This window comes from Pseudochaenichthys georgianus, chromosome 5, assembly GCF_902827115.2.
Source record: "Pseudochaenichthys georgianus chromosome 5, fPseGeo1.2, whole genome shotgun sequence".
NCBI classification, from domain to species: Eukaryota; Metazoa; Chordata; class Actinopteri; order Perciformes; family Channichthyidae; genus Pseudochaenichthys; species Pseudochaenichthys georgianus.
Genome location: NC_047507.1, coordinates 43152987 through 43171490, shown reverse-complemented (window position 1 = coordinate 43171490; position 18504 = coordinate 43152987). Strand labels below are relative to the sequence as shown.

General features: G+C 43.8%; 1 protein-coding gene across 10 annotated transcripts in view; it reads right to left on the bottom strand.

Moving 5' to 3' along the window:
* The window catches only part of plekha6 (pleckstrin homology domain containing, family A member 6), a 150167-nt gene that overhangs the window by 19811 nt on the left and 111852 nt on the right, over positions 1 to 18504 (bottom strand). For 8 of the 10 annotated variants that reach the window (XM_071203236.1, XM_071203231.1, XM_071203237.1 and 5 more), the window contains 3 exons: positions 3036 to 3217; positions 1519 to 2034; positions 140 to 626 (listed from right to left, as the gene is read on the bottom strand). In XM_071203236.1, coding sequence (XP_071059337.1) covers positions 140 to 626; positions 1519 to 2034; positions 3036 to 3217 — 1185 coding nt within the window. The remainder of the gene's footprint in view (positions 1 to 139; positions 627 to 1518; positions 2035 to 3035; positions 3218 to 18504) is intronic. The other 2 variants (XM_071203234.1, XM_071203239.1) reach the window with 1 other exon arrangement.

The window sequence follows — 18504 nt, the reverse complement described above, 5'->3', positions numbered from 1 at the left end:
AGATATTGAATCCCCTACGCAAGAGTCGTGGATTGAACTAAAACCAGTATAAGTGAGTTGTGGCCTGTGAAAAGAAATGGTCTAGTTGTGAGGTTACTTCTACATGCACTGTATGCTTCTGCAGCCATCACTGCTTTACCTTTGGGGAGCTCAGAGACCTCCGCAGGCTGTAGACCGAGGGGTCAGCGTAGATCACGTCGTCCCTCAGCCGGGCCGGGAGCCGGTCGAAGTGAGTGGAGGGCGAGCGGCCAGGCGAGGCGAAGCTGTGCTGCATCGGCGAGTAGGGCCCCCCACAGGACGAGGACGGGGACCTGGGGACAGACCTGGAGCGGGGCTGTACAGACAGACGTCTCATGGATTTTTCCATTCCACCAAAGTAGGCCGGCCCCCATTGGTCCCGCTGCATTGGGGCTCCATACAGCTGATGGGGTACGTCCCTCAGCGAGTGTCGCTTCTCCTCCACGGTCCAGCGCGGGTCGTATCCCCCCATAGCAGAAACAGAGCAGATACTGTCTGGTCGGACCCCTGGCGGGTAAAGAGGGCACTCCTCCATATACTGGGGGCCACCAGGGTAGCCATAGAAGTCCGCCAAAAGCCCCTGGTTCACTGTGTAGTAATGAGATGGGCTGGAAGGAAGGACAGGAAGGTTTAAGAAAAGACTGTGTGTTCTGTATCCCGTATTCATTTCACATCACCCTAACTCTACCAGAACCGGTATTAACCTTTAAGTGAGTTTCATCACAACAGTAGGTTTTATGAAAAGATCTGCTAAAAACGTAGCAAAAAACGTTCCAGTCCAGCAGCTCCAGCTGGATTGATAGTCCCCTTGTGTATTACAGTTGCAGGTTATAAACTGTGCCTGCGATTGAACCTGCAGTCACTTTGCGTGGACATATTGTGCCACTAGAACATCTTCAATACGTCCAAAGCATGTATTTTCCTGTGTTGAGAAAATATAAAAATTCTAAAAATTAAAAAATGTGATTACCAGAGACGAATAAGGGCTTTGAACGTCTGTCAACCCTGAAGGTAGGTGCAAGGCCAGAGGTTTAAAGTAAGTACATTTACTGTACCTAAGTACCATTTTGTGGCACTTTATTATAGACATTATATGATTGTGAAATGAGCCAATCTATCATAAATATATCTGCATAATGAGTACTTTTACTTTTGGTACTTTAAATATATTTAGATGCCAATACTTTTGTAATTTACTTGAGTAACATTTTCAATGCAGGACTTTTAATAGTAACAGAGTATTCCTACACTTTGGTTCTTCTACTTTTACTTAAGTACTGAAAAACATCTGAGTACTTCTTCCGCCGCTTTGATAATAATATTTCTAGATGGTACTGTATACAAATAAAAATGAACAATCACATGCAGAAGGTGGTAGAATGTTGATATGATCACATCCTTGTACAGTATGTCCCAATGACCATGATCTGAAGCTAGGAGCAAGAACACGCTGAGATAGAGTGTAGAGAGAGTGAGGGGAGGGGGGGGGGTCTGGTCTACCTGTTAAGGTCCTCCTCGGAGGCCATGCCTCTTCGCTGGTTGACCCAGTGTTGCAGCTGGGCCATGGAGCTCTTCCTCTGAGCCACCCTCTCTGGAACCGTCCTGGGCACGAAGCCCCTCCTCAGCACAACGTTCTCCTGCTGCTCCCTGCTGTCCTGCGGGGGGCACCCCCGCCCCTCCGGGTGGCCCTGGGGGGCATGATGTCCAATGGGACTCCTGGATAGAGGGGATTTGCTGTTCCGAGGGCCGTTGTTGCCCCATCCATTTGGATGCGGTCTTGGATGAGAGGCGGGGTCCGGACCTGTTCTCCCCCCTCCATCCTCACCTTCTCCTTGTCTTCCGTTATTATTGTTTCCCTCCTGAACGGAGCAGGGGGTGGCGGGTGGGGGTGTCTCAAGGCTGTTGACCCCGTTGGCCTTAGGGTGTGGGGGGGGGTCACTGACAGTATCATTGTGTGTTTGTGTGTGTGGTGCCTTGGTCACCATAGTGTGGTTTGGATCCACTGTGGGGTTTACTCTGTGAATGTGAAGAAAAGAGTCAGAGTGGCCATTTGAAATCAGAACATGTAACAGCAGGTCAAGTATCTGATCAGTAACAATTTCTGTATTATATTATTATGAAATCTGAAATATGTAGACCGTATGCAAGGAATAAGTATGATGTATAGAAGAACTGAAGCTGTAAATACCAACAACTGTCTTATTGCCATAGACTGCAGTTGATTATAGTCTTTCTGACGGAACCACCAGAGGGCAGCAACAACCTCAGAGTAATACTGCTTCATTCCTTTAAAGTGGACCTATCATGTTATATTTGAAACATATATTGTCGGGCCATACCTATATAAAACACGTCTGTGACGGTTTTTTTTCATAATACCAAACAGATCTGCTCATACCCCTCTTTTGCAGCCCTGTTAGAGAAACGCGGATCTTGGGTCCTTAGCTTGAAGAAAAAAGAAAGAAGAGGAGGCGGAGCTAATGCCTGATCAGAATTCTACCGGAGATAAAGTTAAATTCTCCTGTGATAAAACTCCATCCTGTTTAAACCACATCAAGGATTATTGTTACAGTATGGAGCTGAAATGCTTTTTCTCTTGCGGGTTTATCACAAGGTGAGTTCTTTTTGCATTTCCTGCTTTTTAAACACATGTGCTCTCCAGTACAGGTTAGCTCTGAGTGTTAGCGAGGCTTGCTAATGTAAACAAAGACGAGATTACGTCCAAAACACGTCAGGCATTGTTTCTGATAGCAACTTTCTGTGGGTCCGCTGCCGTCACAGCGGATGGAAATCTGTATCCGCTCGTTGTACACCCGTTTTTAAAAGATTTGGGTACGGAGGATAAGAGAGAGGGTTTTATTTTCTGACGTGGCGTGAGTTCCCCGACGCACCGGGGAGACGGTGCATTTTACATGATAGGTCCCCTTTAAGATATAAATAGCACATACTACCACTAGGGGAGCGCTGGCTCAAAAGTAACACTTTGTTCACTCGCTGTGTGTGTGTGAGAGCAGCACCTCTGTGACGGCTCACTGGGGACCGCTGCAGCCTGGCTCATGGCTCTGATCCACTGCTCCTGGTCCTCATGGCTGTCTGCGCTGAAGTAGTAGGTCCTGGTCCCAGCGTGCCCCGTCTGTATGCAAAACACAACGGGATCCTTTAGCTCCCCTTCCTCACCGTCCTCCCTCTCACACCTCACCTGCGGGGGGAGACAAACAAAGGAAAGGTGAGTTAGTGGGCACACCATCAGACTCCTCATCATACTCAGCGTCCCCATCAGCACCAACTTCACGAGCTCATGCATAGAAGAAGCATTACCGATCCAACACTTTATGTGTGAACATCCTAGTGAGCACAACCTAATCACTATCTGCATAAGGAATAATGTGAGCACTACCGCTGCACAATTCATCAAAATTGCGATATGGACTAGTGCAATATTTAAGTCACCGGAAGCATCATATTTAAAATGTCTTTAAATATGATAAAAGTATCAAACAAAAAATAATGATCCTCTTAAAAACACTCAAACGGCTCATTTGTATGTTTCAATCATAATAACCATAAAGTGGTCAAAAAGATCAATACCTCCAATATCTTGAATCGTATTGTAACCACAATATCATTCAAGATGATCTCAATTAGTTATTTCTTCCAATTAGTGCAGCCGTAGTGAGCACTGAACTACTGTAAAATAAGGAAGTGCTTTTAAAGCTGTGATAGACGTTTGCAGCGGATAGTTTGAGGGTCTGAGGATGGATTCTGTAGACCACAGATAAAACGCATATTCAGGCATTTGTGATTTCTAATATTAGGCTGTGTCAATTCTGTTGACTATATAATAATACATTTCCACTTTACTGCATGCATATGGGGTGTGTCTCCAAGCTGCAGCAATTAGCTTGAACATCAGCCAGCAGGTAAGATTGATCCCCCCCCCCCCCCCCCATAGCTGGGGAAATATGAGTCAACAAATAACAAATAACAAATAACATTACTGCCATTGAGTTAGCTTCCCATCTTTCCTCTAACTCCCAATGTCTCATCAGAACCATGAGCAGGTACTACGCCTTTTTAATGTACATATCGATAGGAATGTTTTTATTTCCTCTATTTAAACGAAACCGTTAAAACCCTTTGTATCTACCCTGCTAAGTTCTAACACTTTGAACTCAAACAGCTTCTCAATAGAGTTTCAAAACATTCTAGGGTTTGTAGTGTGATTACAAAGGCCGTGTCTCAATTCAGGGGCTCCACCCTTCGGAGGCTGCATTTGTAAACCGCTTACGTCACTTCCGCCGAAAGAAGGCTGTCCCAATTTAAAAAAAGACGAGACTCCTCTGAATGCGGCCCACGAATGCAGCCTTCTTTTCCCGGATTTGAAGGATACATCTGATGTACACTCCGCGGCCTACCATATCCCAGGGTGCAATGCGCGCAGGGAAGAGTGAGTTCTTTTCAAATGAAATGGCTTCCGGTCTCCCCAGCAGAGTGGATTTAAAAGCAGCCGCAAACGGAGGAATCACTAATAAATGTGAGTATTTGGTTTTAACTTACTTTAAATTAACTAACGTCACACGTCAAACCCAAGGGGCATTAAAACGTACATTTTCGTTAAATAATATGTGGCGTTAGTGACACTAACTAGCTAGCTGGACGTACTGCACTGTTGTTTACACTTTTTTAAATTAAATTCAGAAGTTTACTAAAGTCATACAGAGATCTTGGCTCTGTTATAGATAAGTTATACTTTATATAACATAAACAGACCAAAGTGAAAACATCTAGACCGGTATAGCCTACAGTACGGTGGGATTTATAAAATGCTACCCTGACGTGTAGCTGCTGTTAGCTTTATTTATTTCACTGACATTTTGCAATGTTTTACTGTTTATTAAACTTTGGGACAACATTACAACCTTTGTATTCAGCTCATGCTGCTTTGAGGTAGAGCAAAAAAAAGCCTATTTTAAATATTTCCACCAGATTGAAAAGTAAAGTGTCTGGATCCTTTTCAGCTTGTAAGCTAATTTGCTAGCAGGCTACTTGAGCAGCGCAACCGAGCAGCGCAACCGAGCAGCGCAACGGTAAGTGCTCCGTAGGCTAGACCGTCTCATTGCGTAGGCCGCTCGGTCCAGCCTACCCGGTCTAGGTCCTCTGGGGGGCTGGGTCCTCCGTGGACTGTGTAGGCTGCGTACTCCAAAGGGTGCAGCCCCTGAATTGAGACACGGCCAATAAGACAATCACAGAGAGTCTCTTTGAAACGCATATTTGACAAGCAGTTGGGAAAACAACCCAAACAGAACCAGACGGGTAGAATGAATCCACAGGTAGGATATGCAGGACAGGAGACATTAGCATGCTTTCCTTACAGACAGGACAAGGAATGTAAAGAAGGGTGGTAAAATACAAACACTGTACCTACTGTACTTTCTATCACAACGGGACACAGCGAGGGCCAGCAGAACTCACAGGGACGGACAGATGTGGGAGGGAGAGGACACAATGAAGACATGTTAAGGGTTGTGGTGTTAAAGGTCACAGGTCGCTGCAGGCTGTCAGGGTCTGATCCTGTGCGGCTGTTCCGTAGTGGCTGTCTCTCGAAGCATACTAACTGAATGAATTGTGTTCCAGGGCTGGCTCCTTTCTAAAAGTGATGTAGGACTAAGACTTTCTGATAAATTATTAAATCGTTTGGGTAAACTCTTTATTCACAAATGCATATATTTAAAGGTCCATAATTAATGTATGGAAGAATGAACACAAAATAAATACAAAATCTCTTCAATACACGACGAACAAGGAATACTCTTTTTTTCATTAAAGCCCCTGTCACACGGTCCTGAAATTGACACCCGATGGACACACGATAAAGGAAATGTTCAAATTCGGCTGTGATCGTAGCAACATCGGGCCATTCGTGAGGGCATCTAAGCCATCGTATGACCGCCGGTGGAGTTTCTCAGGCTCCGGCAGCAACTTCATGAGCGGCAACTTCATAAGGCACTCGTGAGGGCATCTTGTCAAATCGTGTCATCTTCGTGTTATCATCGGTGCATTCACCCTCACTCTGATCGGGGCGAATGCCCGATGGCACCGAGGATAACAAGACGCCCTCACGATGGCCTTACGAAGGGCAACATTGACACACGAATTCAACACGAAAATGAACCTTCGCAAGGTCCTTCGGCAATTTTTTGGCATGCCAAAGATTTTGCCTCCGCTCACGAAGTTGCTGCCGGAGCCTGAGAAACTCCGCCAGCGGTCATACGATGGCTTAGATGCCCTCACGAATGGCCCGATGTTGCTACGATCACAGCCGAATTTGAACATTTCCTTTATCGTGTGTCCATCGGGTTGTTTTATTGCACAACAAAATCATGTAAATATATTATGTAAATAACCCAATTTGTGTTCTGTGCAGTATCATAGTACTGTAACATAATTGTTTGTGTTACTTTCATTGCAGTTGAACGTCTTAAATGTAATGTAAATGTTGCCTTCGTGTGTGGTTCGGGGCCATCTTCGTGCGAAATTCACAATTCCATATTCGTGTGTCCATCGGGTGTCAACTTCGGGACAGTGTGACAGGGCCTTAAAGGTCACCTATTATGCAAAATCCACTTTTTCATCACCATGTGTCCCCTCTTCTTCATGTCTCTTCTACATCAACATGTGTCCCCTCTTCTCCATGTCTCTTCTACATCAACATGTGTCCCCTCTTCTCCATGTCTCTTCTACATCAACATGTGTCCCCTCTTCTTCATGTCTCTTCTACATCAACATGTGTCCCCTCTTCTTCATGTCTCTTCTACATCAACATGTGTCCGCTCTTCTCCATGTCTCTTCTACATCAACATGTGTCCCCTCTTCTCCATGTCTCTTCTACATCAACATGTGTCCCCTCTTCTCCATGTCTCTTCTACATCAACATGTGTCCCCTCTTCTTCATGTCTCTTCTACATCAACATGTGTCCCCTCTTCTCCATGTCTCTTCTACATCAACATGTGTCCCCTCTTCTTCATGTCTCTTCTACATCACCATGTGTCCCCTCTTCTTCATGTCTCCTCTACATCAACATGTGTCCCCTCTTCTTCATGTCTCTTCTACATCAACGTGTGTCCCCTCTTCTTCATGTCTCTTCTACATCAACATGTGTCCCCTCTTCTTCATGTCTCTTCTACATCAACATGTGTCCCCTCTTCTTCATGTCTCTTCTACATCAACATGTGTCCGCTCTTCTCCATGTCTCTTCTACATCAACATGTGTCCCCTCTTCTCCATGTCTCTTCTACATCAACATGTGTCCCCTCTTCTTCATGTCTCTTCTACATCACCATGTGTCCCCTCTTCTTCATGTCTCTTCTACATCAACATGTGTCCCCTCTTCTTCATGTCTCTCCTACATCAACATGTGTCCCCTCTTCTTCATGTCTCTTCTACATCAACATGTGTCCCCTCTTCTTCATGTCTCTTCTACATCAACATGTGTCCCCTCTTCTTCATGTCTCTTCTACATCAACATGTGTCCCCTCTTCTTCATGTCTCTTCTACATCAACATGTGTCCCCTCTTCTTCATGACTCTTCATGTCTCTTCTACATCAACATGTGTCCCGTCTTCTTCATGTCTCTTCTACATCAACATGTGTCCCCTCTTCTTCATGTCTCTTCTACATCAACATGTGTCCCCTCTTCTTCATGTCTCTTCTACATCACCATGTGTCCCCTCTTCTTCCTGTCTCTTCTACATCAACATGTGTCCCCTCTTCTCCATGTCTCTTCTACATTTGACGTGTGTCCCCTCTTCTTCATGTCTCTTCTACATCAACATGTGTCCCCTCTTCTTCCTGTCTCTTCTACATCAACATGTGTCCCCTCTTCTCCATGTCTCTTCTACATTTGACGTGTGTCCCCTCTTCTTCGTGTCTCTTCTACATCAACATGTGTCCCCTCTTCTTCCTGTCTCTTCTACATCAACATGTGTCCCCTCTTCTCCATGTCTCTTCTACATTTGACGTGTGTCCCTTCTGAATTGAGCCTTAAAGGTTTGTTAATTACATACACGTATTACCTTATTGCTCTAACACAAAATAAAGAATTCTAATACACATGACAGATAACCAGGAATGAGAGCAGCTCATGTCATGTAGCCCAATGATACCACAAGAGGGCAGCACAAGCAAAGCAGTGGGAGGGAGATACACTGACATGTAGTGATACAAGGTCCCTGGGGGGGGGGGGGTTCATAATGATGGGTCATCAGCTGGATCATTTTGATTTCATCTCTTTCTAATACAGTGCTTGCAAATACTCAAACATGATATATAAACCTGTCATGTTAATCAGCTATTCAACAATAAACCTTATTTCTATTAAAACCAAAATGTTTAAAGATTATATATTTTGTGTGTGCCAGTGGTAACGTGAACAATGCTCCAAGTGTGAGACAGATCGGTCCATCTGTCCATGGAGGCTGTGGAAAGCAGTAATGAATGAAGGTGTGTGTGTGTGTGTGTGTGTGTGTGTGTGTGTGTGTGGTGTGTGTGTGTGTGTGTGTGTGTGTGTGTGTGTGTGTGTGTGTGTGTGTGTGTGTTTCTGACAAGGAGGAGGAGCAACACTGCCACAACATAGCAAGAGGAAGTGATATCACTGATAAACAGGAGTCACTTCCTTCCACGGTGGAGCACTCTGAGGCTCCGCCTCAAGCAGTGACACGAGGTGATTCAATTGGTTGAAATGACTGTATAGTACAAGGCAGAAGTAACCTAGCAACAGAGGTGGGGCTATGGGATAAGTGTGTGTGTGTGTGTGTGTGTGTGTGTGTGTGTGTGTGTGTGTGTGTGTGTGTGTGTGTGTGTGTGTGTGTGTGTGTGTGTGTGTGTGTGTGTGTGTGTGTGTGTGTGTGTGTGTGTGTGTGTGTGTGTGTGTGTGTGTGTGTGTGTGTGTGTGTTGTACAGCCTTTTTCCTTTGTTCATTCAGGTAGTCAAATGGAGAAGGGTGGATGAAGGAGAGATCTCTTACACTTCTATGTTTTCAAATTACACAAATAAAATGAATACGATGATTACTTTTATTTTATTATCTTTTGGAAAACACGAAGGAAAGATAGAAAAAAGCACAAGCAATGAAGTATAAGAAAAAAAACAAGAAAGGAAATAACATGAGAAAAGAAAACCAAAAAAAGGGCTGCAAAGTGAGGGAAGGAAACCAGAAGGCACAAACTAAGGATGGAAGTAACTAACACCAACAGTAAAGAGTCGGTCCATAAGTACACTGACAAAAGGAACAGTGAACAATAGGGTTAAACACGCTGGTGGAGGAAGAGAGGACAGAGGAAGGAGAGAGGACAGAGGACAGAGGACAGAGGAAGGAGAGCCCAAACCAAAAAACAAGAATAGCAAACATGATCAGAACAAAATAAAAAGAAGAGGAAAGACATAAAGAAAATATAGGAAGTCAAAAGTGAAAAGCAGATATTTATTATATATTTGTAAAGATTTGTAAAACCAAATGTATTTCCGTCATATTCACTCAAACTCTGTTAAATCAAAGCCCAACAACTCCCATGACCCCACACACACGACATCACCAACTCTATCTGTTGTTATTGACTTGATAGATTGCAGATGGCAGAAAATGACATGTTATGTTTTATTAACATGCTAAAACTAAAACTCTGAAATAAAGGCTGCCCAGCAAACGGCTTCACAACAGGATTAACACGATTGTGCGTTTGTTTACTGCAAGAGAGCGTCTCCTGTCCAAATGGAGCATGCTTGCTTTGCATTGCTAAGGTCCATAACCTGCAGCCTACTTTACTGTTCACTATGTTGACTTTAGGGTCAAGTATGTCATTTACAACATAATAAACCCACCATGGTGCCAGTGATGGGATCTCTTTCTGTAACCCAGCCTTGCAATTCTTTTTGGAAACTTTATAAGATAAATTCCAAATGATAAATCTGTACTTTTTAAAAGCAGTGAGAGTTATTTTGAGGCCTTTACTAGTTATAATTAATGCCTTGGGTTGGTCTGCCCCTGCGAGATGGAGTTCATGACTTTATGAGCTGTTCATGAGCACTCATGAAACATTCATGAACAACTCATTATATGTTCACTTGTCATGTTCATGAACCAAAATTCTTAAAATGCTCATGAACCATTTTAAAGAGCAGTTCATGACATTTGTATGAACATTGTTCATTCATATAAAGTTCCTGTTTTGCTCATGACAGACTTTTATGAGCAATTTATGAACTTTTCATGATCCAGCCAATCACAACATTATAATTAAAACCCCAAAAAGTGTGCATGAGCATTTCATGAACTTTTCATGACTATGAGCATTTCATGAATTTTGGATGATTGTGGCAAGTTCAGAATATTTTGGAATATTCATGAGCATTTTATGAACGTTTGATGATCAGTGTGATGTTTTTAAAGACCTCTTGAATATTCATCTACTATTTGAACATTTCTTTCTTTTTTAAAACTTTTAATCTTAAAACAAAACAATAGTGAATTTGAAACTGAACATTATCTGTATTTATTTTGGTGACATTCATATCATTTTATGGTTTATCTGTACTGTTTGAGAAGCAGTACGAGTAAGTAGCGCCAAGGTGGAACCTTTGGCAGGTGAGCGGTGACATCTGGGTTACCTTAGGGGGGACACTTCCGCCCCCTCCTCAGAAGCAATCCAGACGATCAACCGGATCCTGTGTATAATTATTGCTGCTCCACTTTTCTGTTTTCTACAGGTCAGTACATGATGAAAATGATCGATGTTAACTTGTGTGAATTAGATATGATGTTGGAGATGTTTAGGAGAGTGTGTCAGAAGGTTTTGAGCATGTTTGACATAGTAACGGTATTTTAAAAATACTAAACTGTCGGCAACAATAGATGCCATTTTCGCGGGCTTCAGCCGCACCTGGGTAAATGTGACCTGAGCGAAGGCTCGCAGGCAGGTTAGCTGCTGCGCATGGGTAATATGTTTTGTTTACCTGAGTGCAGTCTTGCAGGCACATTGCCTTGTTTTTTGTTTATTAACATTGAATTTTTGTGATCTCCATAATATGTTATATTTGGTAAAGATAGATATATTGATAGAAAGTATTATTTGATAGCGTTATGTGTTTATAGATAACAACCTGTCCTTCACTGCAAACATAGCTGCTACAACCCGCTGCTGCAGATACACGCTTTACAACATCAGGAGGATGCGTCCCCAGCTGACCCAGAAAGCGACACAGGTTCTGGTCCAGGCTCTCATCATCTCACGCCTGAACTACTGCAACTCCCTCCTGGCTGGTCTACCTGCATGTGCCATCCGACCTGCAGCTCATCCAGAATGCAGCGGCTCGTCTGGTCTTCAACCTTCCTAAATGTTCTCACACCACGCCGCTCCTCCGCTCCCTCCACTGGCTTCCGGTAACTGCTAGAATCCACTTCAAGACACTGGTACTTGCGTACCATGCTGCGAATGGATCTGGCCCTTCCTACATCCAGGACATGGTTAAACCGTACACCCCAGCACGTGCACTCCGCTCTGCATCAGCCAAACAGCTCGCTGCACCCGCACTGCGAGGGGGACCCAAGTTCCCATCAGCAGAAACACGTGGGTTTGCTATCCTGGCTCCAAAATGGTGGAATGAGCTCCCCATTGACATCAGGACAGCAGAAAGCTTACACACCTTCCGGCGCAGACTGAAAACTCATCTCTTTCGACTCCACTTCGAGCAATAGAACTATTAACAAAGCACTTATGGACTGGCTTACCTAAAGCCAGTTGAGTAGCACTTGAAATGTTTTTGCTCTATGAAACCAGATGTACTTTATGATTCTGTTTTCTTCAAGTTTGTATTTTGTTGGTCGAACGCACTTATTGTAAGTCGCTTTGGATAAAAGCGTCAGCTAAATGCAATGTAATGTAATAATTTATATTGACTGTTGAATTTCTCCTTGAGATACAGTAATTGACTGTGACAGACAGATAACTTAAATGGAGAAATGTGATGTTTGTAAAGTTCAGCTATTTGAATGTAACTGTGTACTTTGAATTTTGAATAAGAAGCAATCCAGACGATCAACCGGATGCTGTGTATAATTATTGCTGCTGCACTTTTCTGTTTTCTGCAGAAATCATTTATTGTTGCTGTGGTACCCAAGCTTTTGGGACCCGGAACAACATTTTTTGTGCAGCTGAGTGTCAAGAACTGCTTCAAATAGTGATAGGATTAATTGTAGTGCTCCACCTGTATACATTTATGTTTGTTTGTTTGTTAATTTGAGTAAAGTTCCATTGTGATTGACATAATTGTTGTTTTCTATGGTTGCCAATTGACCCACAGTCAGTGGTTCATGAACAGTTCATGTACATGAACAGTTCATAGCCAGCCATTGAATTATATTCAGTGACTGGGTATGAACTGTTCATGAATGGTTCATGAAGTTGTTATGAACAGTTCTTGATATGTTCTTGGTTGAAAACTGAATATCCCTACACACTCACTGAAAACTCCATTTCATGAATTGTTCATGAACCTGCCTAAAACCATATTCCATGAATTGTTCATGAACCATTCCAGCACAGGAGTTTCATGAGTAGTTCATGAACTGCCCTAGTGCCATTTAATGTTCATGTCACTTTCATGAACAGTTCATCAACTTTGTTATGAGCTGTTTATGAGCTGTTCATGAATATGGTTCACTGATATTTCATGATAAGTTCATGAACAGTTCACTATCATCTCACTGGGGTGGCAACCAATGAGAAACTGTTCCTGAGCTGTCAACCAATGAGAAACTGTGTTCCTGAGCTGTCAACCAATGAGAAACTGTGTTCCTGAGCTGTCAACCAATGAGAAACTGTGATCCTGAGCTGGCAACCAATGAGAAACTGTGATCCTGAGCTGGCAACCAATGAGAAACGGTGTTCCTGAGCTGGCAACCAATGAGAAACTGTGTTCCTGAGCTGTCAACCAATGAGAAACTGTGTTCCTGACTTGGTCTGAAAATTCAGAGCCTGTGTTTTCTGGCAGCTATGAATAATAATGCAATGTGATGGAATACCCTGAGATCTACATGACCAGGCTGGCAGAGTGTGTTTGGCCTGGTTCAGTCTAATTCTAAACTCTGTTTGCCCCTGATTACTCCATCCTCTGTTGGAGGACGATAAGCATGGATGAGTGTCCCGTCAGTCGGGGACATGTCCCGTCAGTCGGGGACATGAACACAAGAAGGGAGAGAGCAGCACAAAGGAATGAGCCTCTTCTGCTCATAGCCACTGATAGCTCTGTTCAGTAAGGGTGAGGCTCCACAGCACACACACACTTCACACATACACACCCATAGGTGCAACCCTATGACTGGCTGCTGAGTGACTCACACACCGTACGTTGACTCATTTACCCTATGATCAGTAGAGGGGATAATGAACTCAGGTCTTTAAACGTTTTAATACAATGTTTCTTGGACAAACACTCAGAATTATTGAGCTAACAGAACCAGGTTCTATTTACAGACTGACTAATCGCACACGCTTCAGTTGGACAGTGATTGCTCTCATCCTGTTTCCTGGCGCCGGCCACACCTCCCAGTCAGGCGGTGCAGCTGCAGGTACAACAGGTTAGGACAGCTCTCTGACTGAGCTGGGAGGAAAAGCAACACCACAGAGAGCAGAGGGTGCTGCTGTGGGTGAGGAACTACAGTTACTGTATACACACAGTATATACACAGTATACACACACAGTCTGGATGAAATAAAAGGTGTACAAAAGATGTAGGGCTGTACAAAAATAAGCAATCGTAATCAACAGTAGTTAGCTATTTAAAAACACTGTCTTTGTGCAGGATGTCCAATGACGCACTAGTGTCAATTCTCTCTGACCAATGACAATTCTGCAGCGTTAACATCACCTGAGGACAACCTCAGCCGAGATGGTACTAAAAAACGTACATGGTACCAGGAACTATCTTATAACCAAAAAGAGTGTGGCAAGTCCAGTATCAGTCAGGGCGACCATGTGTAACATGTTGTGCAGGACTGCAAAGCGTCTGTATCACTTTCCCGCCTGCTGCAAATCAAGACCATGTCGCACATTTGATTGACAGTCACACTTCTAAAACTTGGCTAGAAAGCAAGAGAGTGATATCCCCATTGCCTGGGTCAGATGTCAAACGATCAACACACGTGGTTGCGGTTAAAGGCTAACCGCATGCACTTTTTGGTGGAATACGATGGAAACTGCGACAGAGATGCAGCGACACCACAGTCTGGAAATGTTTTATTGATGGGTGAAGCCAGTGGAAGGCGGTTCCCACAGAGTCTGTTTTTGACATTTGCCAGAATCTTCTTCTACAAGCAAGACTCACAAGAAATGTCTGGCTCATAAAGAATAATGGCGATCTATTGATACATTACTTATTAAACCAAAAGAGGATTACTAAACCGATATATATATTAGTGCTGTCAAAATTATCGCGTTAATTAATTGCGTTAAAATATTTAACGCATTTAACGCATGTGCAGAATGGCCCGCCCCATACGTGCCACCAGTGGCAGCGCCAGGGTATGGCTGGGGTAGGCTACACCCATACCAAGAAATGGCTTAGCCCCATCTTGAAAAATGATGTTAAAGTAAGCAAAATAAAGTCTGCCAACTCGCGCGGAGTAAATTACACAGACAGCAGTTAGTAAGACTGATTTCAGTAGCCACGGTTTTGAAAACGTTTGTCACGTAGTGATCATCTTCTCAATAGAACATCTTTGATAACGGCGTGGTGTTGTTGCAGGAAGTCCCGACGGAGAATACTTTCGCTGTAGTACAGGGCAGAGCCATATACTAGTAATAATATGGCTCTGGCACAGGGGTGCACATAACTGGTACGCAGGTTATGTGCGTAATCTGAAATGCGTACCGTCACTTGTGTCACAAAGCGCATTTGCGTACCGACGTACTTGTGAAGCTTTTCCAGAAGGCGGTTAGATCACCGGACGACAGTCGGTCTCCGTGTGCACAGACAGGGCTGCTGTTAACGTCGGTCTGTACAACGGAACTGTGCCAAAACTACGCCAACCGGCTGCGGAGGGAGACCCCCCCCCCCCTTCACTGGAGAACTGCGCTAAAACAGCTGATCACAACGTTCACACTCTGTGGTCACGAAGTACTCCACTAGCCCCCCCTCTCTGTCGACTTTCCTGAAGTACTCCCCCGTTGATAGAAATCAACACGTAATGAATTAAGACCCCACGGTTTGATGATTGATAGGTGTGTGGGTTGTCTTTCATTTTGACACGCAGAACAATGTTATAATAAACATAGATACTGTATGTTAAATGGATATATCCGCCTTCTTTCATTTATCTTTCCATTCCCACAACAATATACATAAAGAAATGGCATATTTTGGACATAGTTCGAATGGTGATTAATCATGATTAATTAATTTTTAAGTTGTGATTAATCTGATTAAAAATTGTAATCGTTTGACAGCCCTAATATATATATATATATCAGTATAGTCAGACTCCAGCGTATCAGAGGCACTGTGGGTCACTTTGAAGCAACACTTGTCCTGAACATGAGCTGTTGGACAGGCATCAGCAGACAGCTTACAGGAGGCATGCTGGGGCAGGACCACAGAGGCTCCGCCCCTCCTCTGAGACACCCTGAGGGAGCTCCTCCACTCCGACAAAAACAACTTTTCACTACGATGTCTTTAGAGCTAGCTATACTGCAGATACCAACACTATGAACTCTCACCTATATCACTCTCTTCACTGGCATGGCTCATGATTAGAACATTACAAAGATGGCTCTTGCAAAAAATACGAGCTTTGTTCACTTTTGCCACATTGCAACACAACATCAAATAGGGCACTGCATTTACCAATAATATACATGCAAGCGCACAATCATTATGGTGGATTACTTTGGCACGTGAATGGTATATTTAATGTAACGTTTAACTTACAGATGTCAAAATAAACAACAGTTACAGGCGAGGATAGTGAATAAATGAAAATGTGGAATGAAAGTCCAGGAACATGGGAGGAATCCCAAGAAATCCAAATGAAAATGCAATTATTTTGTATCCTGTGCAACTCGCATGGTGTGTGTGAATGTTGGCGTGTTGTGAAGAGCCCTTTAAGCAGTGATTAAACATGCTGAAACAGAGAAATGATACTCCACTTCCTGAAAAAAACTTTCTTTGTTGTATGACTTTGGGCCAAACAGAATCACATCGCTGCACCGCATTGACTTGATCAACCGCTGATCCCACTGTGACCTGTAGAGCAGCTGATCATCCTCTGTTCTTACATTTAGTGCCATTAAAAAGTATTCATGACATTGGGAATTTTTATTTTTATTTCATTTATAATTACCCATGTTTTCTTTTATTTGAAGCAGTGTGTTGAGTGTTTTAAACTAACAGTGTATTCTGTGACCTGCTGCTTTCCACAAAGACACACTGTGGACTGTGGGCTTCTCCGGGTTAGAGGGACCATCACAACACAGATAACGTGATAACAATGTTCTGCTTAGTCTTTTTAGTGGCAACTTCCCATGCGTATGTTTACAAAGATTCCCTTGGACCTTAAATCAAATCAACCTGGTGGCGCTGCAATGTCCACACAGGATGAACAAGGTTTCATGTGGGTTATGAGGGCCACTGCTGTTATTCTGGGCCTGTGGCTGCCTGGGGACCAGGGCTTATGACGGGGCTCTCCAGCTCTGTGCCCTAGTTTTCACTTCTGAATTCTCATGATCCCAGCTACAAGAAGTACACAGAGAAAATGTGTCCTTTACTTGTTGGCAGTTCTCTTATTTTAAGATTGCATAGAGTTCTGAATTAATTACATTTTTAACATTTAAAATGCAGTGTTTCAAACATAATACATTGCTATATTTAAAAAATCTATACTTTTCTAAATAAAGACAATCTGAAAGGGACATGAGAAAAACCAGCCCAGATAGAAATTCCGCCATCCTGGAGAGACCAAAGTAGGACGAGAGCACTGCAACTAACAAGCAGCCTTATTGAAAAAGAGCAGCAGTAGGAAGGCAGGAGGAAGAATGACATGAGACCTCTTCCTGCAGCTGACTCACGACTGCTCAGCATCCTCATCCTCCTATCCCTCACAGCTGCACATCTCCCACCCACTACTCATCAAACGCCTGGCTGACATTGGGACTGGGGGGGGCACTTACATCATATCTCGCTGACAGACAACAATATGTTCAACTCAACAACCACAAGTCAAGATGCTCTGCTGTTTCACAAGGTGTTCCACAGGGATCCGTTCTAGGTCCACTGCTCTCCACCGTCTCCCTCCTTCCCCTTGGCACTGTCCTCCCTCACTCTAAGGTCCTCTTCTAATGCTATGCGGCTGACACACACGTCTACATGTCCACCACACCCAACATTGTCCAGCCCCCAGCTCTCTCACCACATGCCTCCAGGACATCAGGAGCTGGATGGAGCTCCATAACCCCCCTCAACAACGCTCAATCCTCCACCACTCCCAACATCGTCATTGATGGCTTCTCCGTACCCTCAAGTCGAGAGCCTCGATGTCACTCTGGAGCTCCCTCTCCTTTGCATCTCACATCGAAAACATCAACCGCACTGCTCTCTTCCGCCTATTTCCAGAGTCCGCCATACCTGTCTGAATCCAGCACTCAAATCCAGCTCAAAGCATTTGTCACTTCCCGCCTCGACTAATGCAATGCTGTCTCCGGCATCCCCCCCTAACTTCTTAACAAGCTACACATGATACAGAACTCTGCTGCCCGGATCATCACCCGCACCAAATCGACTGACCACATCCTCATCCAACTATCACCGACAAAGCCCTCCACACCCTGGCCCGACCTATCTCATCGACCTCCTTCAGGAAAAGTAATTTATTATTATTATCATCATTATTATTATTAAGGGGCAACAAAGGATCACACCATACCTGCCATTATAACTTTTCAACATTGGAGAAGCAGAGAATAAATACAACGCCATGAATATAAAAAAGCAAAGACACTTGTGTGTACAGATATCACCACAGCCTGGTGAGCCCCCAGAGAGAGGTCACTGCAGCCGCATGCTCTGAGAGAGGGTCAACGGGTGAGCACACACTTCATCTGATGTCCACAGGCAGGACATCAAAAGCCTGCGCACGGCTACGAGCTGATGAACACGCTTCGTGACGTTGGCCAGGGTTTGAAGACAGGAGATGATTGTCACTGTGAGCCGGGCAGAATCAGTGGCTCTCACTTCTTCAGAATACCTTTGAAACCAAGGCCTCGTCAAAGTCTTTAATCGTTATCTGTCTTTGTGATATTTTAGGTGTAGTGCTTATTTTTAGATGTATCCAATATATTTATAGCTGAAATGCGTTGCACTTGCAACATGATTTTGAAGGTGTGTTAATATTAACTCCAGAGTGACATTGGACAGGAAACAGTACAGAGTCCAGTCAGAG